This window comes from Macaca nemestrina, chromosome 19, assembly GCF_043159975.1.
Source record: "Macaca nemestrina isolate mMacNem1 chromosome 19, mMacNem.hap1, whole genome shotgun sequence".
NCBI classification, from domain to species: domain Eukaryota; kingdom Metazoa; phylum Chordata; class Mammalia; order Primates; family Cercopithecidae; genus Macaca; species Macaca nemestrina.
In genome coordinates, this window is record NC_092143.1 from 71,071,283 (window position 1) to 71,097,219 (window position 25,937).

The window sequence follows — 25,937 nt, forward strand, 5'->3', positions numbered from 1 at the left end:
GTCTTTCAGAAAGTAGTATCTAAATGTCTTGAAGACTTAATCATTAATACCAAGATAGATGTTTTTATCTGTAAATAAGAGTTTTATTATTTTTAATTAGATTAAGGGAGTCCTTCTGTGGTTAAATAATGCACAGTTAGGGTTGTTTTTGGTATTGTACACCTTACTACTGGTTTTCAGACTTCCAAGTGAATTTATTTAGGCTTAACTTATATATATTTAGCTAATATCTGTAATATGTTTCTGGCAGATAGTACTATATAAGTGTTTACTATTTATGAGAAAACAGGGTCAAAGAGTAGTTTAAATGCTGGGATATTTAAATTTTTTAAATCCTTCATCTGGAAAATATATACATTTTATCCTGAATAAATGCAAAATCAGTTTAGAAACTGGCCAACACATGTGTCAAATTTTTTTTTAACACCTTGCATTTATTGAGTGCCATTCATTCATTTTCTTGTTGTTGTTTTTTTTTTTTTTCCCTTGAGATGGGGTCTTGCTCTGTCACCCTGGCTGTTGTGCAGTGGTATGATCGTAGCTCACTGCAACCTCAACTTCCTGGGCTTAAGTGATCCTCCCACCTCAGCCTCCTGAGTAGCGAAAATTGTAGGCGTGCACCACCATGCCCAGCAAATTAAAAAAAAAAATTTTTTTTTTTTTTGGTAGAGACAGGGTCTTGCTGTGTTGCCTAGGATGACCTTGAACTTCTGACCTCAAGCTATCCTTCCACCTCAGCCTTCCAAAGTGCTAGGATTACAGGCGTGAGCCACTGTACCCAACCTTTTATTTTGCTTTTTGTTTTGAAGTGTTTCTATGCATGTTTTGCCTGTTCTCTTCTCCTGATAAACCTGCCAAAAAGGCAAGACTGGTATGATTATTCTCTTATTTTTAAGAAGGAAACCAAAACATAATATGATGGCCAGCATGATCCAAGTAAACATTTTTTGGGGGGGAGAAATAAAACTGTTTCTTTAGAGTGAAGGCAGAATATAAATTGGTAGAAGCTAGTAAATGGTACTTGATTCAAAATGAGAATTTTAGTGATTTATATATGTCATGTCATTTTGCAAAAATGGTTTAATGATTTAATCCTTTTTTTTTTTTTTTTTTTTTTAAACTAGATGGAGTTACCATGTGGATTGACAAACCTTGGTAACACTTGTTACATGAATGCCACAGTTCAGTGTATTCGTTCTGTGCCTGAACTCAAAGATGCCCTTAAAAGGTAAGGCTGCAGTCTTTTTTGGGTAAGGGATGTTCACATTTGGGTGAGTAGTATTGTTTTGTTTTGTTTTCTTTAGCATCTTAATGAGATATAATTAATTTATTATACAATTCACCATTTTAAAATGTTTAATGATTTTTACAGTATTCACAAGTTTGTGCAACCATCACCACAATCAATTTTAGGACATTTTCCACCTCCCCCAAAAGAAGTGTCATACTCACTGGCAGTCACTCGTTATACCCTTTCACCCACCTCTAGCCTTAGCCAAACATTAATCTACTTTCTGTCATAGATTTGCTTATTCTGGGCATTTCATATAAATTGAATCAGAATATGTGATCTTTTTGTGACTGACTTCTTTCATTTAGCATGTTTCCGTGGTTCATTCATGTTATAGCATATATAATACCTCATTCCTATTTTATGGCCGAATAATACTTCATTTTATGTATATATCACATTTTATTTATCCATTCATTTTGTTGATGGAAATTTGGATTGTTTCTCCTTTTTGGCTGTTATAAGTAATACTGCTGTGAACGTTCATGTTTTTTGTGTAGATGAACGTTTTCATAATAGTAACTATGTTTGACGTTTTGAGGAACTGCCACAATGATTTTCCAAAGCGACAGTACTGTTTTACATTCTCACCAGCTATGTGAGAAGATTGCCAGTATTTTCTGTCTTTGATTAAGCCAACTAGTGGTGTGAAGTGTGGTATCTCATTGTGGTTGTCATGCACATTTTGTTTTAGTGACTAATGATGTTGGGCATCTTTTCATGTGCTTATTGGCCATTTGTATATCTTCTTTGGAGAAATGTCTGTTTAAATCTTTTGCCTGTGTTTTAAGTGGGTTGTCTTTTTAAAAATTCAATTGTGTTTTTACATATATGCAAGTTCTTTACCCAATGGATAATTTGCAAATCTTTTCTTCTTTACTATAAGCGGTCATTTTACTTTCTTTTTAAAAAATTTATCTTTTTTCCTAAGTCTGTTGTATGCAGTGTCCTTTTACTTCATGATACGTTTGTAGTGCAAATGTTTTTTAATTTTGATGTAGTTTAATCTTAATTTTAATTTTTTCTTTTGTCACATATGCTTTTGGTTTCATATGTAAGAAGCCACTGTCTAATTCTAGGTTACAAAAACTTAACTTCTTTGTTGTTTTTCAAGAGTTGATGTACTTTTAGCTCTTCTATTGAGGCCTGTGGTTAATTTTTATGTATGGTGGGAGGGAGGGAGGTATTTGCCGATTCTTTTGCATGTGTATATCCAGTTCTTCCAGCATCATTTGTTGAAGGCTGTTGTTTCCCCACTGAATTGTCTTAGCACCTTTTTTGAAAGTCAGTTGATCATAATGTATAGGTTCATTTCTGGACCCTGGATTCTTTTCCATTTATATATATGTCTATCCTTATGTCAGTCAGTACTGGTTTCAAAAAAGAAAGAACATTTTGTTTTTATACCATCGTATGAAAGGAAAAGAGTAAAGAATTAATTACAAATGTTTCGAGAACCTGTGAAATAGTCTACAAATAAGGGTCCTTTCTTCCAGTGAGTATAAATGTAACTTAAAAAATATGTAACTTAATTCTGACTAAATTTATATAACTGTCTTGATACATAAATTGTCAGTTCTTTATGACAGAATTCTGAACTACAACTTGGATTCTAGACAGCTTTATGAATATTGATTTTTGTTTTTTCCCTCAGTCTCTTGTGAAATGTTGTGATAGAACTGAGCAGAAGAGAAGGGAGAGAAGGACTGTGCAGAAATCTGAAAGAGTGACTTTAAAGGTTTTCTACATTTCTCTGAAGTGAATAGTTGTCAGGTATTTATGAGAAACTGCATAGATTACAGCTGATGTATTATCAGTGAGCAAGACACAGTATCTGTCTTCAGGGCACCTACAGTCTAATAGAGAAAGACTATCAAGTAAACAGGTACTGTTTCAGAACTGCTGAGATGGGAAATGTAGGCTGCTATGAGAACATCTAAGGAGGTTCATAAGGGGTATCTAAGGATAGTTTGGGAAGACTCTTAGAGTAACTGGTATTTAAACAGTTAGGTATTATGCCATCCTGGATGAGAGGTTAGGGAAGTGTAAGAGTGGACTGGAGGAAATAGTATTTAAGCAAGCGTCTGGAGGCAGGAGACTGCAGCATACTCAGTGCAACTACCTGGAGAAGAATGGATATAGAAAAGGTGCTAGATGGGAGATTAGCAGGGGCCAGCCAGAAATCTTGAAGTCATTTTTAAGAAGTGTGGACTTTGTGTTGTGGAAGAAGAGAAGCCATTGGAAAATTTTAAGCAGAGTACTGACATTCAAATTATCCTCTGAATTCTAGGTAGCTAAGATTATTATTTTGTTCTTTAATACAGTTTTTATTTTAATTTTGCTTTAAAAATTGCCTGGTGAATCTTACTGTGTCCTTTATATATATATCCCAAAATATTGATTTATTTTACCCTTTCCTCTTATCCTTGGATGGTAATACTGCTTGGGGCAAGAGTCTAGGTCAAAGCCATTTTTCCTCAGTGACTGGGAGTTATTTCTCCACTATTTTTGTGTGTCCGTGCTTACTGATGAGAGATCTGACATCAGTCTTGATTTTTATTCTTTTCTGTTAGTAGCTTTTAGGGTTTTCTCTTTTTTTTTTTTTTCTTTCCCCCAGTGCTCCAAGAATGTGAGAGTGTGGGTTTTATTTATCTTATTTAGTACTCAGTAAGCACTTTTAGTCTGAGGACTCTTGTCCCAAACTCTAGGACATTTTTGGTCATTATTTCTTTAGATACTGCTTCTCCTCTACCTGGTTTCTTATACATATTAAAATTTCTAGATCTGTTTTTTAGTCTTCTAACTTGTCTCCATGTTTTAAATTTTTATAATTTTATGTGATGTGCTCCAGGAAAATGCCTCAGTTCTGTCTTACATTTTACTGATTCATACGTCTGCTTTGTTTCATTGCTTATTTATCATGACCTTCTGTTCTTTTTGTAACTCCTTATTCTTAATTTTTGGATCTAAATCCTGCTTTTATTTTTCTGAGGCTCTGAAGTATTTTTGTTTAAAGGTTTTTTTTTTTTTTTTTCCTTGTTTGGCCTTTTAACTCTGTTCTTTTTGGATGTAAGGGTTGTTCTTCCCTCATTTGTTTGAAGGTTGTGTACTCATATAATGCAATCATATTCTCTTCCTTAAGTCTCAGTTGCAAATTATCTGAATAGGTAGTTTGCTGGGGTAGCTTTCTGGCTAGCACCCGTGGGAGTGGCTGGTGGAGATGGCCTTGGCTCGCTTCCAAGATTTCCTCTTCACTGTTTTCTTCTTGGATGCCTTTTAGGCTCCTCCTGGGAGAGCGCTCTTTTATGTTTTGGAAAGAGTTGTTTATAAGCAGGGGAGGTTTCATCCTGTGTGGTTCCATTTTCCTGAAACCAAAAGAAGCATTTTTTGTTTTTCCTTATTTTTAAGTTACTGTTTTTGCTTTTTGGTTTTTATTTTTAGTTTTTTTTTTTTTTTTTGCTTTTTTTTTTTTTTGGTACAGCAACCTCTGATGCCAAACAAAAGAAGTAGTTTTTGAATTCTAAATTTTCTCAAGAGAGTGCACTTAGTAACCTAATTGATACAAGATGTCATGGATGGTAGTATGTCTTTGGAAAAATGGCACTAACTGATAACAAGAATGAAAGAACAGAAAAACATTCCATGAAAGGTGTTTTACAGCTGGAGATGAGGAAGATCATCCTCACAAATACTTAGCAGAACTTGTCTTTGGCAGGTTCTATAGAGTGGGAGGTATGGGTTCCGAGTGCGATGACTCGTGCCTGTAATCCCAGTACTTTGGGAGGCCGAGGCAGGTGTCTCACTTGAGCTTAGGAGTTTGAGACTAGCCTGGGCAACATGGCAAAACCCCATCTCTACAAAACAAACAAACAACCAAAACAAAAATTAGCCAGGCGAGGTGGTGTGTGCCTATAGTCCTAGCTACTCAGAGGCTGAGGTGGGAGATTGCTTGAGCCCAGGAGGTCGAGGCTGCAGTGAGCCATCAGCTTGCCACTGCACTCCAGGCTGGGCAATAGAGTGAGGCCCTGTCTCAAAAAATAAAATAAATAAAATAAAATAAAGTAAAAGAAAATAATAAATAAGTGGGATGTTTAATGATGGAGAGTAGAAGGAAAGTGTATTCAAGAGAAATAGACTGGATTAGCTTAAGAGGCAGTAAGGACCAAGAACTATAGCCACAGGTAAAAACAAGGTTTGAAATGGCTTGCTTAATGCCGCCCAACAGTAGAATCTCATCATACTTCTGGAGTTAGGTTCTCAATTTAGAACCTAGAGTGAAAACTATTATGTTACAAAAAATCATCCCAAAATTCTATAAATTACTCCTCAAAAGACAGTATCACATTGCCGTATCTGTTGTATTGGAGACTAGCAAGGCCCACCTCTCAAAGCGTACCCAGTTTCATCTTTTTTTTTTCTCCCTTATTTTTTATTTATTTATTTTTGAGACAGAGTCTCACTCCCTCACCCAGGCTGCGGTGCAGTGGTGTGATCTCAGCTCACTGCAGCCTCCGCCTCCCAGGCTTGAGCAATTCTTCTGTCTCAGCCTCCCAAGTAGCTGGAATTACAGGTGTGTGCCACCATGTCTAATTTTTGTATTTTTAGTAGAGACGGGTTTCACTATATTGTCCAGGCTGGTTTCAAACTCCTCACAAGTCATCTGCCTGCCTCAGCCTCCCAAAGTGCTGGGTTTACAGGCATGAGCCACTGTGCCCGGCTGAAAATATTTATCTTTAAACACTAGAGTCTCATTCAGTTCAGTGAGATGCTCATATGAGAGGCATGCAAGAACTGAGACACTCGGAGGGAACAGAAAAGCCCCATATTTCATCTCACAGCTGTCTAGGGGATATGTTCATTGTGTGAAATTGCGTGTGGAATTGCTTATACTACTTAAAATTATTTCTTCTTTTTAGCTTGTTGAGGGCATATCTTCATTTAAAAATTTTAAACATTTTAAATTATTTTTTATTTTTTGAGGCAGGCCCTTGATCTGTTGCCCAGGCTCTGGAGTGGCACGATCACAGATCACTGCAGCCTTGGCCTCTTGGGTTCAAGGATCCTCCTGACTTGGTTTCCTGAGTAGCTGGGACCTCAGGCGTGCACCACTATGTCCAGCTGATTTTTTTTTTTTTTTTTAAAGTAGAGACAAGAGATGGCTATGTTGCTCAGGCTGGTTTCAAGCTCCTGGCCTCAATCAATCCTCCCAGCTTGGTCTGCCAAAATATTGGGATTATAGGTGTGAGCCACCACATCTGGCACACAAATCTTCATTCTAAGTAATTGATTTCCACTTGATCTTGACAAAAAAATTTTAAATAACAGAAAAGTCTACATAGTTGATACTCACTTTTTCTTAGCCATCTTCTCAGCCCTTATGTCAGGATATGATGAAAATGCATCATACATTTAATTCATACAGATTGAAGATGTGCCCTGGGCTGGATGTGATGGCTCATGCCTGTGATCCCAGTGCTTTGGGAGGCTGAATCTATAGCTTGAGGCCAGAAGTTTAAGACCAGCCTGGGCAACATAGTGAGACCCGCATCTCTGCAATAAAAAAGAAATAGCTGAGTGTGGTGGTGTGTACCTGTAGTTCCAGCTACTCGTGAGGCTGAGCTGGGAGGAATGCTTGAGCCCAGGAGTTTACAACTACAGTGAGCTATGATGATGCCACTGCGCTCCAGCCTGGGCAATGCAATGAGACCCTGTCTCTTAAAAAAAGAAAGAGATAGGCTGGGAGCAGTGGCTCATGCTTGTAATCCTAGCACTTTGGGAGGCTGAGGCGGGCAGATCATTGAAGGTCAGGAGTTCAAGACCAGCTTGGCTAACATGGTGAAACCCAATCTCTATTAAAAATACAAAAATTAGCCAGGTTTGGTGGTGGCGGCCTATAATCCCAGCTGCTTGGGAGGGGGAGGCTGAGGCAGGAGAGTTGCTTGAACCCGGGAGGCGGAGGCTGCAGTGAGCTGAGATCACACCACTGCACTCCAGCCTGGGCGACAGAGTGAGACTTCAGTCTCAAAAGAGAAAGGGATGAAAATTTGTGTTATACTTGGGTTTTTTCTTTAAACATATGTGTAGCAGTATATGTGTTTTTTATAACCAATTCGAACAGTCTTAAATTTGTGCTCACGTCTTTGTTTTTATGCTTACATATTAACAGTTCTGCAGTACATCTTGATGCATAGGATTCTTTGGATCAATTTCTGGAAATGGAATTGGTGGGTTAATAAATTAGAGTGAATAGTTTGACCTTTTAGATATTGGCAATTGTTATCCCAAAAGGTAGAAAAATATGAATGCTACATTCTGTACATATTCATCAAAGTAAAATATTATAATGATAAATATTTTTTGATTACTGGTAAGGTTGAACTACTTTTTACTGGTGAGTTTGTTGGTGACTTACATTTCTCTTACAAGGTAACAATCTAGGTTTCTCTTTTTTTCTCCAATTACCATTCATAGTATATTGATACACATTGATCTTTTATTGTATGTATTAAATATTTTTGAGACCTGGTCCTAGATTTTCTAATTGGGTTTATTTATTGAGATCTGATTTTTTATATGTGTTTGTATTATGCCATTTTAACCATCTGGTGTATAGTCATGCATCCTTCTTACTTTCAATGTATTACTGGATAGTTTGACCCATATTTTGTATCTCTTTGAACTTCATGGTCATGTTGTTCAATACACCTTTCTCCCTCTAAATGGATATATAGTGAGAATGTCAACCTTTGGGATTTTGACCATAATGTTTATCCGAAACCATAAGTTTCAGATAAATTGACATTTTTGCAATATTTAGCCTTCCCATCAGGAATATAGGCTGTCTCCCCCATTGTTCCAGATCTTATTTGACTTTCAGTAAGATGGATTTTTTTCACGTGTTTTATTTCCAGCTGTTTTGAATTTTTGTATTTCGTACTGTTAGATGAATTTTCCCTTGATCATTTTGTTATTGTCCCTGCTAGCTGATGGGAAGAAATCAGGCATACTAATTTCAAATATCAGATTTCCATGGTTCCAAGGTGTACTTTCCCCTAATACTGAAATACCTTATATTCTTTGAAAATTTTAATATACTTTTTATTTACCTTGAAAACACATTTATTTACCCTGAAAACACATTTTATTTATGATGATACTTATGATTTATTTATGATATTTATATTTATGAGGAAATAAGACCTATTTTCTATTAATATTTGGATTTTCTAAATAGGTAATCAAATCCATTACTCAGGTTAGTATTGTCTATTTCAGGCAGTTTACTTCGTGTTTCTTTTGTGTTTTACTGGCTAGAACTTTTAACATAGTGTTAAATAGTAGATGGTTGTGGAATTCTCCTGTTTTTGATTTTAATAAGATTGTTGTGTTTTAGGGTTAAATATTGACCTTGCATGTGGTGGAAATATTCTTTTTTTCTTTTTTTTTTTTCTTCTTGTCCTCCCCTCAGGTTTGGTGGAAATATTCTTAAGAATGTTAAGAAAGTATTCCTCCATCATTTGTTTACTGGAGATGTTTTAAAAATAAGAAATATATGTTAATTTGTCAAATGTTGTTTGTTGACCTAGTTCTAAGATTTTTCTTACTGGATCTATTTGTGATACATTAGGTTAATAGTTAGCCTAATAGACTATATTCCTGATGCATTCGTATTCTTTCAATATATAGTCCTGAATTTAATTTGCTGGAACATTTTAAAAGGATGTTTGGGGTCATTTGTTACTAAGACTGATGTATAGCATTCTGTCTCCCTCTGGCCGGTTTTTTTTTTTTTTTTTTTTTTTTTTGATTTGTGAGGGTTTGGTGTTAGAGTTATGCTAGTTCTATGTCTGTCTTTTCCTGGAACTTTTGTTTTCTTTCATATTTTTATAGGACTGATCTGCTGCTGAAAGACTTGCCCATGAAATTGGCTGCACTCAGCTTTTTTGGGGTATTTTATTTTATTTTATTTTATTTTGAGACAGTCTCGCTCTGTTGCCTAGGCTGGAGTGCAGTGGCGTGATCTCGGCTCACTGCAACCTCTGCCTCCTGGGTTCAAGCGGTTCTCCTGCCTCAGCCTCCCAAGCAGCTAGGATTACAGGCATCCGCCACTACGCCCAGCTAATTTTTTGTATTTTTAGTAGAGATGTGGTTTCACCACGTTGGCCAGGATGGTCTCAAACCCCTGACCTCAGGTGATCCCCCGGCCTTGGCCTCCCAAAGGGCTAAGATTACAGGCGCGAGTCACTGTGCTCAGCCTTTGGGGTATTTTAAATGTACTTATTCTCTTCTAAAGTTAGTTTTGGGAATTTATATTTTCCTACAAAATTGTCCTGTCTTTAAATTATTTCAGCTTAAGAGTTATTCTACCATTGGACCTGTATTTTTTTATTTTTATTTTTATTTTTTATTTGTTTTATTTGTGTTTTCCTCCCTTTGTTTGTGTTATCTTGCTAGAGATTTGTATTTTAGCTTTCAAAGAATTGGCTATTAGATTTGTTCATTCAATTTTTTGATTTGTCTGATTCATCCTACTTTTTGTATTATGTTTTTCTTATTTCTGTTTACCTTAGGCTTGTTTTATTGTCTATTTTCTAACTTAAAGTTTCATATTTGGATTGTTTACTTACTCTTGTGTAGTAATGAAAGCATTTAGTTCTGAGATTTTGCTTGTTCTCTATTTGTTAGATGAGGCTGTTCAAATGTTAACAAAAACCACTAGAAAGTCTGTTATCTTTTCCTTTTAGCCCAGTTTTTGTTTTTTGTTTTTTGTTTTTTGTTTTTTTGAGACAGTCTCACTCTATCTCCAGGCCAGAGTGCAGTAGCACGATCTCGGCTCACTGCAACCTCCGCCTCCTGGGTTCAGGTGATTCTCCTGCCTCAGCCTCATGAGTAGCTGGGACTACTACAGGCACGTGTCACAACGCCCAGCTGGTTTTTGTATTTTTATTAGAGACAGTGTGTCATCATGTTGGCCAGGATGGTCTCGATCTCTTGACCTCGTGATCCATCTGCCTCGGCCTCCCAAGTGCTGGGATTACAGGCATGAGCCACCACGCCTGGCCCATTTATTTTTGATTATTGAATTGTAACATGCAGAAAGTATACAGATTGTAAGTGTACAGCTCAATGAATTGTCCCAGGGTGAACACATCCATGTACCCAAAATAAAGGCAGAACCCTTCCAGCACTCTAAAAATCCCCTCACAGATCTTAATTACTACCACTGTTTATGTTTTCCAAATTGGAAATACTATCCTGACTTCTAATCTCATAGATCAGTTTACCAATTTTGAACTCTTTGTGAACAGAAGTGTACAAACTGGGCCCATTTGTCTGGCTGATGACTGGCTAATGGGTCTGGCTCGTGATGTTTAGTGTATCCATGTTCTGTGTATTGGTGGTTCATTTCTATTCATGCTGTATAGTATTCCATTGTGTGCTATACTACCAATTTGTCATCCATTCTTCTGTCGATAAATATTTGGTTTATGTTCAGTTTTTGGTGATTATGAAAAAATATGCTCTGAATATTCTAGTACATTTTTGGGCACATGCATTTGTTTCTCTTGGGTGTATATGAGTATGTATGCATATGCACAAAATATATATGAGTGAAACTGCTGGGTCTTAAAGGGATGTATATATTCAGTTTTGATATGTTTTGCCAACCAGTTTTATAAACGGAGATACCAATTTGTATTTTCATTAGCATTATATGTGCTTTTCATTTGTTCCACATCCACCCCCAAGAGTTTAAGCCAAGTTACTTAGCCAGTGGATTTAGAAACGCATATATGAAAGCATATGTTATAAATGTATTTTATTTCACCATGGGTAAGGATTTGGCCTATTTTGGAAATTTGAGTTTGTCTTTTTGATCTGATGTATGATTGAATATTTTATGGGGACTAGAAAAGTCAAAATGTCCTCTCTTTGTAGGTGTCAAAGTATAATAGACATTAGGTTAATTTTATTATGTTCAGATTTTTTATATCAGTACTTTTAATATATCGACTTGACAGAGATAAGGAAAGATTCTCAGTACTTTTGACTGTAAAACCTCTCAGTATTTCTGTCAGTTTCTCTTTTTCTAAGTTTTTCTTTATAAACTTCAGTGTTAATGTTATTTGGCTTAATAGATGGTTTTACATTAATTAGGAATTACATTTTATTGCTCTAATATGGGAAGTGTTTTTTGGATATTAAATTACATATGACTTTTCTTAGTTACAAAAAAAAAGTTGATAATTCATTAGTTATCTTTGCCATAAATGTAGAAATAGTTACATATTCATGTTACCCTATAACAAGAAGTAAAATTCAGTAACAGCAGCAATTATATAGCTAATTACATTCCCAAGTGATGTTCTGGGATATGTCTGCTATATTAGTACTTCATTTTAATTTCAAAAATGCCTTTCAAGAAGTTGCTAAAATGTATTAACAGGGAAATTTAATGATTTTCAGGTTTTTAAAAATTAACACACATAATTCAGGCATTATTGTGAATTATTGTTTATTGAAAAATTAAGAAAGTTTGTTTAGTCACAGCAGTTTCCGAAAGATGCAAACAAATGAAAAAGGGAAAAACAAAACCCTTCAGTTGAATACAATTTAACACAATACTTTCTGTGATTTCTTTCATACTACCTAAGCATAGAGGTTTTGCTTTTTAAATTGAGATATAATTCCCATCTAGTGAAATGCATATATCTTAAGTGTTTGGTTTGATCAGTTTTGACAAATGCAAATTCTCTGTAATCCATTTGCCTGTCAAAGTATAGAACATTTCTATTATCTCAGAAAATTCTTGTGTGTGCCTTTTCTCAGTTAATCCTTATCCTCTCCACCCACTTCCAGCAACTACTGATTTCGTATTAGTTTGCACATTCTGAAACGTAAAATAAATGGAATCCTACAGGTTGTGCTTTTCTTTTGTTCTGGCTTGTTTCACTCCGTATCTAGCTTGGAGATCCATTCATATTACTATTGACTAGATCAGTAATTCTGATTGCTCCACATTCTTGCCAATATTGGGTGATACTAGTTTTTTTTAAATTTTAATTTTAATCACTCTAATGGGTGTATAGTGTGTACACATAGTTTAATCATAGTGCATATGCAGTCTCCCTCCTACTTCAATGTTTGATATTAACTGAATGATAATTTCTGAGCTTTTGTCATAAGACTTTGTGTGAGTAACGACTGCGGTTTGAATATTTCCTTTGCATGGCCAGTTTGTAAATTAAGTGAGGATCATAAAGCTGAAAGTGAATTTAGAAATCATTTAATAGAAGCTCCTCAGTTTTCAGATGAGCAAACTGACCTAAAACCTTAAGTGACCTATTTAACGATACACAGCAAGCTAATGCTGAATGTTTTTGATCTAATGCTTATTTCTTCCAAGTTATTTCAGAGATTGTGTTATTTTATTTTCTTTGTAATTAATGGATAGTTTTGTTTCACAGTACTTTGAGAAAATGCTTGTTTTAGCTGGGTGCAGTGGCTCATGCCTGTAATCCCAGCACTTTGGGAGGCTGAGGTGGGTGGATCACCTGAGGTCAGGAGTTCGAGACTACCTGGCCAACATGGTGAAACCCTGTCTCTACTAGAAATAAAAAAATTAGCTGGGCATAGTGGCGTGCGCCTGTAATCCCAGCTACTCGGGAGGCTGAGGCAGGAGAATTGCTTGAACCCAAGAGGTAGAGGTTGCAGTGAGTCAAGATCTTGCCATTGCACTCCAACCTGGGCAACAAGAGCAAAACTCTGTCTCAAAAAATAAAAAATAAAATAAAATGTTTGTTTTATATGCGTTTGACAAAGGGAAGGAGCTTAAAGTAGGCTCCATCTAAATTCCCTTTTCAGCATTCCTTTTTTTCTCCATATAATGCAAGACCAGGAGAGAAGAAAAGGAAAGGTGGGAACAACTCCGCGGGACTTGCAGTTGAGGGTGTCGTAATAACTCCTTTTAACTGGCTGCTTCCCATTTGAGTGTTAGAATGAACTGAATTCTATTATTTAACTCTGCTTTAATGTTCCTAGGTATGCAGGTGCCTTAAGAGCTTCAGGGGAAATGGCTTCAGCGCAGTATATTACTGCAGGTTTGTATTCTAAATATACTACTTTTTAATAGGAGTAAGACATTTTATTTTTCACTCAAAATCCTTTGCAGTTTCCAGAATGTCTTTTGTAAAACATCACCTCATTAAGCTTGGAGTGTACGTTATACTTAAGTTAAGCAACTTGGTACTTATTTTATCATCCAGATTATAAATCAGTGATGTCTGTCCTTTGTGAAAAATAATCTTTGGATTTTTTTTGGTTAAATTACGATTTTGGCTTCAGGTTTGATTTGTGTAATATATCTTTGGGGTTGACTGGGGAGAGCCAGCGACGGGTTTTATCACGATGCATCATTATAAAAGAGGGTCTTAGTGAGTATTGGTGTAAAGAAGTGATGTGTATGAGGAGAAATAGTAATCTTAAAGGATAGAAATAACTGGTTTCTTCATTGCATAAGAGAATATACCCCTCACGTAATTTTGGACATTTTAATACTGTTAAGTCTTTGGGTTAGGTCAATAGGGTTTTATAGCCATGCCTTTTTTTTTTTTTTTTTTTTTTTTGAGACAGAATCTCGCTCTGTCACCCAGGCTGGAGTGCAGTGGCCGGATCTCAGCTCACTACAAGCTCTGCCTCCCAGGTATACGCCATTCTCCTGCCTCAGCCTCCCAAATAGCTGGGACTACAGGCGCCCGCCACCTCGCCCGGCTAGTTTTTTGTATTTTTAGTAGAGACAGGGTTTCACCGTGTTAGCCAGGCTGGTCTCGATCTCCTGACCTCGTGATCCGCCTGTCTCGGCCTCCCAAAGTGCTGGGATTACAGGCTTGAGCCACCGTGCCCGGCCTTTTTTTTTTTTTTTTTTTTTTAACTCTTTCTCTAATGGCTTTATTGACATAGTGTACATATCATAAATTCTGCCCATTTAAAGTGTATAATTCATTGTTTTTTAGTTTATCCACAGAGTTGTGCAAATTTTACTAAAATGTTAACTTTAGAACATTATCATCCCAAAAAGCAACTTCATAACATCTAGCAGTCACCTCCTTTCCCGTTTCTAGCCCTACCCAAACATTTGTCTGTGTGTTCCTTCTCTCTAGATTTGCCTACTCTGGACTTTTGTACTAAATGGAATTAGATAATGTGTAGTCTCTTGTGACTGGTGTCTTTCACTTAGTATAATGTTTTCAGAATTCATCCACATTGTGGCATGTATCAGTACTTCATTCTTTTTTATTGCTAAATAAGAGTGCCTTGTATGGACATGCCACATATCATTTATCCATTCATCATTGATGGATATTTGGGTTGTTTCTACTTTTTGACTATTACAAATACTCCTGACATTCGTGTACAAGTCTTGGTGTGGACAAATGCTTTCATTTCTTTTTGGTATGTATCTAGGAGTGGAATTAATTGCTGGGTCATATGGTTACTGTATTTAACCTTTTGAGGAACTGCCAGAATTTTCCAAAGGAGCTGCACCATTTTACATTTCCCCCAGAAGGGTATAAGGGTTCGGATTTCTCCGTGTCCTTACCAGCACTTAGTATTATATGTCTTTTTGATTGTAGCCATCCAAGAAGTATGAAGTGTTATCTCACTGTTGTCAACCATTGATTTTTGATATTATAAACAGGTTTCTTTTGTGTCATTTGCAGTTAGAGAGATTTTACTCTAACCTTTTTTCCTAAAGTAGACTTACTTGTTGAAGTTTTTAATGAGAAAGTGTGATCGTTTATATCTACTTCATTTGACAGCTTATGTATCTTAGAATAATTTAGAATTTCAGCAGCTTCTCCAGCATCATATATGCGGCTAATAGTATTGGTGCGATGAAAAATACTGTTCTTTACATTTTTGCTTCTTGACTTTTTAACTTCTTGTTTTGAAATACATCTAAATTTACAGAAAAGTTGTAAGAATTCACCAGTTACTAACTTTTAATTGCATTTGGTTTCTCGTTTTTCCGTTATTCATGTAATTTTTTTCTGAACCATTTTAGAATAAGGTGCCAGACATCAGGCGTTTTATTCCTGGATACCTCAGTATGTATTTCCTAACAATAAGGACATTCATAACCACAAGATAATTCTTAATTTTCAGAATCTGAGCTGGGTGCTGTGGCTCATGCCTGTAATTCCAGCACTTTGGGAGGCTGAGGCGGGCAGATTACTTAAGGCCAGGGATTTGAGACCAGGCTGGCCAACATGGTGAAACCCCGTCTCTACTAAAAATACAAAAATTAGCCGGGTGTGTTGGTACATGTCTGTAATCCCAGCTACTCAGGAGGCTGAGGCACAAGAATAACTTGAACCTGGGAGGCAGAGGTTACAGTTAGCTGAGATTGTGCTACTGCACTTCAACCTGGGCAACAGACTGCGACACTGTCTCAAAAAACAAACTTTTTTTTTAGAATTTGGGAGTTTCACACAGTACTCTAAAATACAGTCTTTAATTCAGATTTTGCCAGCTGTCCTAGTATTGTCCATTAAAAATTTTTTTTCCTGCTTCAGGATTCAATTTAAGATCCCACATTGCATTTAGTTGTTATGTCTTACTAGTATCTTTTAATCTACATTTCTTCTTGACCTTTTTCTTTTAAACTGATGAAATACTTTTGAGATGCTCTGTTGATGGTATATACTAGATCTTAAATCATCTGTTTGTTTTTGAGTAGTATATAAAGTATTATTAAAATGTAGGCTTTTATTTAAAAAAATAATTAGCTTAGTAGTGATGCCTAAATTTCAGCCTTCCCTCCAAAAATATTTTTTAAACATTGTGTTCAGTTTTGATATTCAGTAACATTTTTTTGAGCCCCTGCTTTGTGCTAAGATGCTGTGGTATTTGGTGGGTTCAGTCTGTATAATAATGATAGGTGACATTTCACATCTTGGGTATTAATAAAACATACAAGTTGAGGTAAGCTAGAGGAAGAGTTTTGCGTACATGAAGCAGAGCAAGGTATGATCACTAGGAAGTCAGCAGAGGAGAAATGGTTCGAACTCCAAGAGAGCAGACTAGTCCATGACTGTGAGATTCATGCTGCTGAGAGGGGTTAAGTGGAAAGAAGGTTTTCTGAAGAAGGTAAATTATTAGTAGTTTTGGTTCTTAGCTGTCCAGTAGAGTCAGCTGTTTAAGGACCCAGATTTAAATCTCCAGGAGTTGAGTAGATGAGAACCAATTACAGATTTAAAGGGAGGTAAGTGGGGAGAGGTGACCTGCTATCCTGATCTTGGCAGAGGAGCAGAACGATTACATTATGCCTGTTTGGTCCCTGCACAGAGGTTATGTGTTCTTTGTACTGAATTAAAACACCCTGCTTTGTTTGGGAATACAAAGGCTGGCAAGAAGAAAGAGAGAGGCAGGGCTCTGAAGTTGTTTACAACCAGTGATTGCTTTGTAAGGTCTTCTGGTGAATTCTTTAAGATTTAAAAATGATTTCTTTTTTTCTTGTTGAGAGTCCAACAATTGTCAGAGTAGATACACTTAAAAATATTTAAGCGGCTGGGTGTGGTGGCTCACACCTGTAATCCCAGGCTGAAGTGGGGAGATCACAAGGTCAGGAGTTTGAGACCAGCCTGGCCAACATGGTGAAACCCTGTCTCTACTTAAAAAAATGCAAAAATTAGCCAGGCATGGTGGCATGCTCCTGTAATCCCAGCCACTCGGGAGGCTGAGGCAGGAGAATTGCTTGAACCCAGAAGGTGGAGGTTGCAGTGAGCCGAGATCGTGCCGCTGCACTCCAGCCTGGGGAATAGAGCTAGACTCCGTCTCAAAAAAAAAAAAAATTAAGTAGGTTTTTGTTTGTATTAATTAAAATTAATTTACAGTCGCATGTATTAAGTATGTGACTATTTTACTAAGGCAATGTTTGCTTTGTCTTTAAGCCCTTAGAGATTTGTTTGATTCCATGGATAAAACTTCTTCCAGTATTCCACCTATTATTCTACTGCAGTTTTTGCACATGGCTTTCCCACAGTTTGCCGAGAAGGGTGAACAAGGACAGTATCTTCAACAGGTAATTAGGGCAAGGTATTTTTCATTCTGTAAATGTAAAACTTAGGTTTCCTACATTTACCATACTTATTGGAACATAGTTCAAAATATAAACATCAGTCTTCTCTAGTTCATGCCAGAGCTGTCTCTTGCCTGGAACCTCAACAGTAGTCTTAACTGATCATCTGGCTTCTGCCTTTGCCCCTTTGCAGTTTCTCTACACAACCCATGGTGTCCTTTTTAAAATGAAGATAGGATTATGTTGGCCCCTTGTTCAGTACTCCCTAGTGATTTCTACCGCAGTCGTAAATCCTCTAGCCCCTGGCTTTTTCTCTGAGTTCATCACTACCACTCTGCCAGTTGGTTGCCCCTCTCCAGCTGCACAGACTTCCTTAAACCCTTCAAGTGCCCTCTTCCTGCAGGGCCTTTGCTCTTGTTCCTTTGGCTGTCAGACAAGTGCAAGACCAGCTCTCTCACCTCCTTCAGATCTCAGGGCTCCAAGACCAAAGCCTCAGGCTTTCCCTGATGACCTTGTTGAAATAGGACACTTCCCTTCCCCTGATCACTTACTGTTTCCATCCTGCTTTTTTTTCGCTTCATAACCCTTATCTCTACTTGAATTTTGTATTTTCACTGCTATTATGCTGAGTATCTAGTACAGTGTTTAGCACAAATTGGAGCTCAGCAGATGTCTGTTGAATGAATAAGCTATTCTAGAATTATTTTTTGGAAGATCATATCTCTTATTTGGCTTAATATTTTTAAAGAAGGAAACCACTCTCTTGCCTAGGAGACAGTGATTATTTTGGAAGAATTTTGTAGATCATTCACTGCCAGGATTACTTACTTTGTCTTTTTTTACATTACAGGATGCTAATGAATGTTGGATACAAATGATGCGAGTATTGCAACAGAAATTGGAAGCCATAGAGGATGATTCTGTTAAAGAGGTAATTGAAATATATTTGTGATTATAGACTTTCATTATATCTTGATTCTTTTTTAAATTTTTTTCCCTGCAAAGGCTTAAAATAGGTTCATCTTAATGGGTAGATGTGTATTTAAATACTTTAGATGCTCAATCTGTAGTCAGAATTTGGAAGCTTGCATACGACATTTACATTTAATGTATTATTTATTAAACTTAATTCATTGGTGATTTTTTGTAATGTTTTTTGAAGGATTTTACATTAAGGGACTATATTTTAAAAACTTAAATATGTATTACTAAACTGAATTGTGTGGAAGAAAATATACATTAATATTTATATAAAGTTGGAATTTTTATTTTAATTTTTTGCAGACAGACTCTTCATCTGCATCGGCAGTGACACCTTCTAAAAAGAAAAGTTTAATTGATCAGTTCTTCGGTGTTGAGTTTGAAACTACGTATCCTTATGAGCCAAGATTTGTATAGACTATCTACCTTATTAGAATTGACATAAATAGCATCATTGGCTGATTGATTGGTGGTGGGTAGAAGAAAAATTCTTCAGAGGTTTTTTTTTTTGTTTTTTTTTGTTTGTTCGTTTTTGAGACAGAGTTTCGCTCATGTCGCCCAGGCTGGAGTGCTATGGTGCGATCTTGGCTCACTGCAACCTCTGCCTCCCGGGTTCAAACAATTCTGCCTCAGCCTCCCAAGTAGCTGGGATTACAGGCGCATGCCACCATGCCCAGTTAATTTTTTGTATTTTTAGTAGAGAGGGGGTTTCACCCTCTTGGCCTGGCTAGTATGGAACTCCTGACTTCAGGTGATCTACCCACCTTGGCCTCCCGGTGTGAGCCACTGCGCCCAGCCCAGAGGTTTTTATGCCTAAAAAAATACAGTAATGGAAATGAGGAATTTGGAAAAGTATACCTATTGGAGTGACCTTGAAGGATAATGGGATTATTCATTATGTTTTGATTAATATAATTATTCTAATTTATTTCTTGAAGGATATTTATTATTTTTTCCTAAGAACATCTTTAGCAGAGTCTACCTCATTTTCATTCACCTTATAAAGAATTAATTTCTTATATGTCAAGGTGACTGTTAATAATAACTTTTAAAATAAAGAATTTTTTAATTGTATAAAATGGTGTGTATCAACTATATACATGAGATTGAACCAGTTAATAAAACATGAATCAGGAAAGTACTGTTTTCTAGGTCATGGTTAGAAAATCTTAGAAAAAAATTATGTTTATGTACCTTTGGGCTTCTAAGACCATTATAAGACCACACTAAATACCAGTTTATAGTTCAGAGTTTATTGCAGTTTATCTTTTAATACACATTTATTACTCATTGTTGTTTATAGAATTGTTGGTAGCCAAATGAACGTTCTTAAGTATGTTGAAATGAATCTTTATTGGGAGACTAAAATGTTTTAAATGCCAATGAATGATACTATTAATTTTAATGGAATTAGGATAATGTATTATATTCAAGAGTATATAACAAATTGAATACCCATTGGCATATTCCTTATCTTAGTTTACAAAGCATGAAATGTACAGAATCTGAAGAAGAAGAAGTCACCAAAGGAAAGGAAAATCAACTTCAGCTTAGCTGTTTTATCAATCAGGAAGTCAAGTATCTTTTTACAGGACTTAAATTGGTAAGGACAATCACAGTCCATCCTTGTTGTTTGTGAATTCCACATTCGCAAGTAAGCCAAAGTCATTATTCGCTGGGCTTTAATGGTCATTTGTAGACATGTGCAGAGCAACATGCATTTTGAGTTGCCCAATACACACAGTCTCATCTGAGGTCAAACAAGTACTTGGCCGTCTTGTTTCAGCTTGGTAAACAAATACCATTTTAGCAGGAATGTTAGCACCGGTTTTTTTTTTTTTTTAAATTTCTGCTTTTTATTGGTTATTTCACTGTTTAAGATGACCCGCCAAGCATAGGACTGAGTGCTGTCTAGTGTTTCTAAGTGTGGGAAGGCTGTGATGTGCCTTACTGAGAAAAGACACATGTTAGAGAAGCTTCAGTTGGGCCTGAGTTGTGCTGTTGGCTCTGAGTTCAATGTTATTTAATCAACACAGTATGTGAAATAAGGTGTCTGTAAACAGAAACACACATAAAACAAGGTTATATATTGATTGGTTGATGAAAATCTTGTGATCAAAGGTTGGCGGAATCTAATCCTGTATTTCCCCTAGGAGCAGTGGTTCAGTATTCACTGATTCAGTGCTTGTGGTGACTTTGTAGAACATAATTACTGTCACTATCAAAATCAACTGTGTAGTCAGAAATCAAACAAACTTCAACTAGCTTTTCATTTCATAAACAAAAGCATTACTGACATGGTTGCATATGCTAACAAATATTGGGACATCTCACTTTTTAATCACTGGATGTTCCTGCTTCACACTGAAGAAGCACCTAGTGCTTTGTGCTGTACCTTGCTTTATTTTAAAGCACTCAAGAAATGTTTGTTGAATAATATACATGTTAAGATTTAATTTTTCCTTAGAGTTAGTTGTTTTCATGGGCCCAATAACTTAGTTGAACTATTAACTTTAAGGAAAATTACTTAATCTAAGCTTCTGTTTTCTTACATGAAAATGAGAGTAACTATAGGGTTGTTTGTGGATTTGTGCTCTTAACCATTAAGGGTGATCATATAATGTATTGTCTAAACTAGGACACTTTGGTGGAGAGTGAATGAGGGTATGTTAGTAATTATGCAGTGTAAACTGGGATTTTTTTGTGCAAATCAGGGCATGTAGTTGTTCTGCCATTGCACTGTCTTGCAGTTGAGGCCCTGGAATTTAAATAACCTAACTGGCTTTTGGCAGAGCCAGAACTAGAACTCGCTTCTTTCGTTATTCAGTTAGTGCTGCTTTTCCAGTGCCATACTAAAGAATGCAGACTCACATAAAATGTTGGCTTCCACTCTGCTGATAAGCCCATGGATAAAACATATGGTTTTGCTTGCTGACTTACTAATTTGGTATGCTTTGGGGACATGTATATCTCTTGAAGGATCTCCCCATTTGAAGTGCTATCTTTTAATAGTTTTCTTTTTTTTTTTTTTTTTTTGAGACGGAGTCTCGCTCTGTCGCCCAGGCTGGAGTGCAGTGGCGCGATCTCGGCTCACTGCAAGCTCCGCCTCCCGGGTTCACGCCATTCTCCTGCCTCAGCCTCCCGAGTAGCTGGGACTACAGGCGCCCGCCCCTGCGCCCGGCTAATTTTTTCTATTTTTAGTAGAGACGGGGTTTCACCATGGTCTCGATCTCCTGACCTTGTGATCCGCCCACCTCGGCCTCCCAAAGTGCTGGGATTACAGGCGTGAGCCACTACGCCCGGCCCTTTTAATAGTTTTCAAATTGCAGTTCATGTGATTTCACTTTCAAAATCTCTGATAATTAGGATTATTTTATTTTATTTCTTTTTTTTTTCTTTTTTTTTTGAGATGGAGTCTCTCTCTGTCACCCAGGCTGGAGTACAGTGACGCAATCTCGCTCACTGCAACCTCTGACTCCCAGGTTCAAGCGATTCTCCTGCTTTAGCCTCCCAAGTAGCTGGGACTATATTTGGTATACAAAAATACCAAGTATAGCCACCACGCCTGGCTAATTTTTGGTATTTTTAGTAGAGATAGGGTTTCACCATGTTAGCCTGGATGGTCTCAATCTCCTGACCTCATGATCCGCCCGCCTCGGCCTCCCAAAGTGCTGGGATTACAGGCATGAGCCACTGCCCAGCCAGGATTGTTTATTTTAATTTAAGTTAGCTTCTTCCTAAACACAGTTGTATGAAAAATAAATCATGAATAAAAGAGCTGTTGCAGCATCTAGATATTTGAAGAAGGGCCTGGAGGGCAGAATATCTAAAAATTTTGGTTGATCCTCTTTTCTGTCTCCTCTAACCAGAAGTCTTGAAGGAAGAAAAGTCAGTGAAAAATGATGAGGCATTGGAATAGGTCCTCTGTGCAGAGCAGAGGCCTAGTTTGGGCAGAGGGGTTGGGTTGATAAACACTGAAGCGGGACCTGGATTATGTTGATAAACAAGATGATTTGTTGTCTGGGGGCTGTCATCTACAGTTTGGGGTAAGTTTGGCAGGGGAAGGGTTGGTAAATGGACATAAGAAGAGAGAGTGAGTCATGTTCTGTCTTATGATACTGAGGGGAGAGTTTTGAGGCAGCGTGGATAAGAACATGGTGACTGTTAAGAGAAATTCATTTAAAAACACAAAAGTACTTAACCCCCAGGAGTCAAACCATGTAAGGCATGATGTGCAAGTTTCAGGATTTACCAGCAAATGAAGTCTCAGTGTTCATCGGAGAGTGTGGAGTGGAGTGCTTTGGGAGGGACTCTCCGGAATGGTATTTTCTTCACAATTTTGTAAAAGTATAGGAAAACCGAACATACCCAGAAGGTCTAGATGATAGTGTATTGGTGATAATATTAAGATTTCACCACATATACTTTCTTGAAAAACATGTATTCCTAAAATGTATTTACTTCCTTTATAACTTTTAAGATGTTTTATCTTTTGTTCTGATAATTCTTGAGTAATTTGGCTTCGTTTCTCTACTGCTTTGCTGCTGAATAAACTTAAAAAGCTACTCCACAGTGATTCCTTTTGTAATGATTAGTAATTTTAAAAAATCAGATGTTAAAAAATTATTATACAAGTGTAACATGCTTAAACATTACCAGTAGGTTATTTTAATTCTAATTTCTTTTTTCTTTATTTTCTTAAAGCAGAACACATAAATAGTGCTAATTTTTTCTATAACATTAGAAATAGTAGTGACTGTTAAATGTAGAGTATATGCCAAATATTTTACCAGGTTTTCTACATGTGCTGACTGTAATTCTAACAATAGCACTATAACATAGATTACCACTACCACCTTTTCCAAATGATGCCCAGAGGGATAAATACCGTTTTCATTGTTACACAGGCTGTAAGAAGTGGAAAGGTGATCATGCTGGTTAAGATGTGTGCAGTAGCTAAAGGCTTTCCCACATCTGTTAGGTTAACAGAGGGTTTCTGTGTTATGACTGTTTTCAAATTTAACAATTGATCGGTGCTTATTGGCTTTTATGCATAAAATGTAAAGAACAAGAGTTTCCTGGGTTCTCTTAATTTTCCTTTAGGGTGAATATTCTGATAATAAACAGGAATGACAGAGCTTTGTTATATAAAATACAATATAAAATTCTCTGAATCTAAGCATCATTTGGGGCATAACTAAAAAACATCAAACAGTATTTACACTCGGGAGGAGTCCACAACAGCGTAAATTATTTGATGCCTTATAAGAATTGAACAGTATCTGGAAGTCTTCCCATATTGTCATCATATTGTGTTTCAGTGGTATAAACCCATTGATATACTGTATATTGCCTATTAAGTGGTGCTAGTTTTTAAAAGGCTTAGTGGTGTGATTCTATATTGCAGAAATTTTTTAAACTAATGTTTGGTCTTCTGTTATGTTCTTTTTTAGCGACTTCAGGAAGAAATCACCAAACAGTCTCCAACATTGCAAAGAAATGCCTTGTATATCAAATCTGTAAGTTATGCATTCCTTTCGAAGCCAAATTCTACTTCATTGAAATATTTCCAGTTAATTAATTTTATCCAGTCTTAATTTTTACCACTGAAGAATTAAAACTTGTATGGTATTTTGATGTAATGGGATTTCTTTCCATTTTCTCTCCTTAGTCCAAGATCAGCCGGCTACCTGCTTACTTGACCATTCAGATGGTTCGATTTTTTTATAAAGAGAAGGAATCTGTGAATGCCAAAGTTCTTAAGGTTAGTAATGAACTTTACTTTGTATAAGAAATGTAATTCTTTGAAGGTAATTGCTAACTTACAATTGCTTTCATTATTCCTTTAGGAATAGTTAGGTTCTTTGAAATATTTAGGGGAGATACTAATATTAGACAGGTGATTCTTAACTATGAACGTATATTAGAATGATCTATTTTTTTTTATATTTAATTGTACACACGCCTGGCTTCTCCCTCACCCCCAAACATCTGGGTCTTTGGTGGGGCCTAGGATATTATATTTTTCAAAAGATTCACATATAATTCTGATGACTCTCCTGCACTACGCAGAAATAGTGCCCTAGACCACATCCTCAGCTTCAGGGATACTGATTCAGTAGCTTGGAGAAGGGCCTGAGGTAGGGAGTGATAACACTCTGCACTATATTCTAGGTGGTTCCTTTCTTTCAGGTGAAAGGAGAAAATCATTGGTGCCCAAAGAGTACTTAAATTGTAATCCCTTGATTTAGGATCCAGCCTCAGAAACCAACTGTTTTTGTTGAGTTGTAGTTCTGCTACATCTCCATAGAGTCCCAGGAGGGGCCTATCATTTTAGCCTTTTGAGCTTAAATTCTTAGTATATTTTCCAATATACCTAGCATTGTATGAGAAGAGAAGGTTAAATGTACTTTAAGTATCTAGTGTTGTATACTTTAAATATATACTACTATAAGCTATTGAACTATATCACTATTATTTCTATGTAAAGTTGTATTTCAAACTAAAAAAAAAAAAAACGTTTATTCCAGTTTGGGAGATCCATTATTTTCACAGCAGCTTGTCTAGTATTTCTGAGATGTTTCTTCTTTCAGGTAAATTTTGGTACTTCCTCTGTGGTTGGTTTTGTGGGTTAGAGTATTTAATGGAAAAACATGTTTTGAAAATTTCTCACCTTAAAAAAGTTAGAACCAGATCATTCTTAAAAATAGGCATTCTTAAGAGGTTTTCAACTGCAGATTTCCAAGTGATTTTCACAGATTTTTATTTTCAACTGTATTTGAATTACGAAAGCATTACTTCAGATGTGTGATACGTTAAGTATCTTTATAAATGTGTTTACACATGTTTTTTGTTTGTATATAGGATGTTAAATTTCCTCTTATGTTGGATATGTATGAACTGTGTACACCAGAACTTCAGGAGAAAATGGTGTCTTTTCGATCCAAATTCAAGGATCTAGAAGATAAAAAAGTGAATCAGCAGCCAAATACAGTAGGTTCTTACTGCTGACTTTCTAATCTTAGTATCTTAATCTCCCATCAGTGCTCAGCAATTACTTTCTTTTTTTTCCTGCTTCATTTTTCCTTCAGAACTATACTTTGTATAGTATTAATAAAAATGGATGAATCTGTATTACAATTAGCAGGTATACACATCCTCCATATATCGGTGCAGGTCTTTAAAGTTTTGCATGTGTTTTATTTTCCTTTTTTTTTTTTTTTTTTTTTTGAGACAGTGTCTCCTTTTGTCACCCAGGTTCACTGCAGTCTCAACCTCCCAGGCTCAAATGATCCTCCCACCTCACCCTCCCAAGTAACTGGGACCAAGGCATGCACCACCATGCCCAGCTAATTTTTTGTATTTTTGATAGAGACAGGGTTTTGCCATGTTGCTCAGACCGGTCTTGAACTCCTGAGCTCAGGTGATCTGCCTGCCTAGGCCTCCCAGAGAGGCCTTTAGGTGTATTTTAGCATGAGAAACAGGAACTCTACTTAGAGTAAATGAGTCCTTTGTGGTAGAATAAGCTTAATATTTTCTTTCCCCCCATAATCTGTAGCTCATACTCCTTTTATACTTATCTCC

The 25,937-nt window shown here is 36.5% G+C and overlaps 1 protein-coding gene across 2 annotated transcripts in view; it reads left to right on the forward strand.

Moving 5' to 3' along the window:
• The window catches only part of LOC105464735 (ubiquitin specific peptidase 14), a 54,785-nt gene that overhangs the window by 20,696 nt on the left and 8,152 nt on the right, over positions 1–25,937 (forward strand). For both annotated transcript variants that reach the window (XM_011712793.3, XM_011712782.3), the window contains 9 exons: positions 1,125–1,228; positions 13,334–13,392; positions 17,245–17,375; positions 18,223–18,303; positions 18,657–18,742; positions 19,842–19,956; positions 23,807–23,872; positions 24,025–24,117; positions 25,218–25,346. In XM_011712793.3, the coding sequence (XP_011711095.1) occupies positions 1,125–1,228; positions 13,334–13,392; positions 17,245–17,375; positions 18,223–18,303; positions 18,657–18,742; positions 19,842–19,956; positions 23,807–23,872; positions 24,025–24,117; positions 25,218–25,346 (864 nt within the window). The remainder of the gene's footprint in view (positions 1–1,124; positions 1,229–13,333; positions 13,393–17,244; positions 17,376–18,222; positions 18,304–18,656; positions 18,743–19,841; positions 19,957–23,806; positions 23,873–24,024; positions 24,118–25,217; positions 25,347–25,937) is intronic.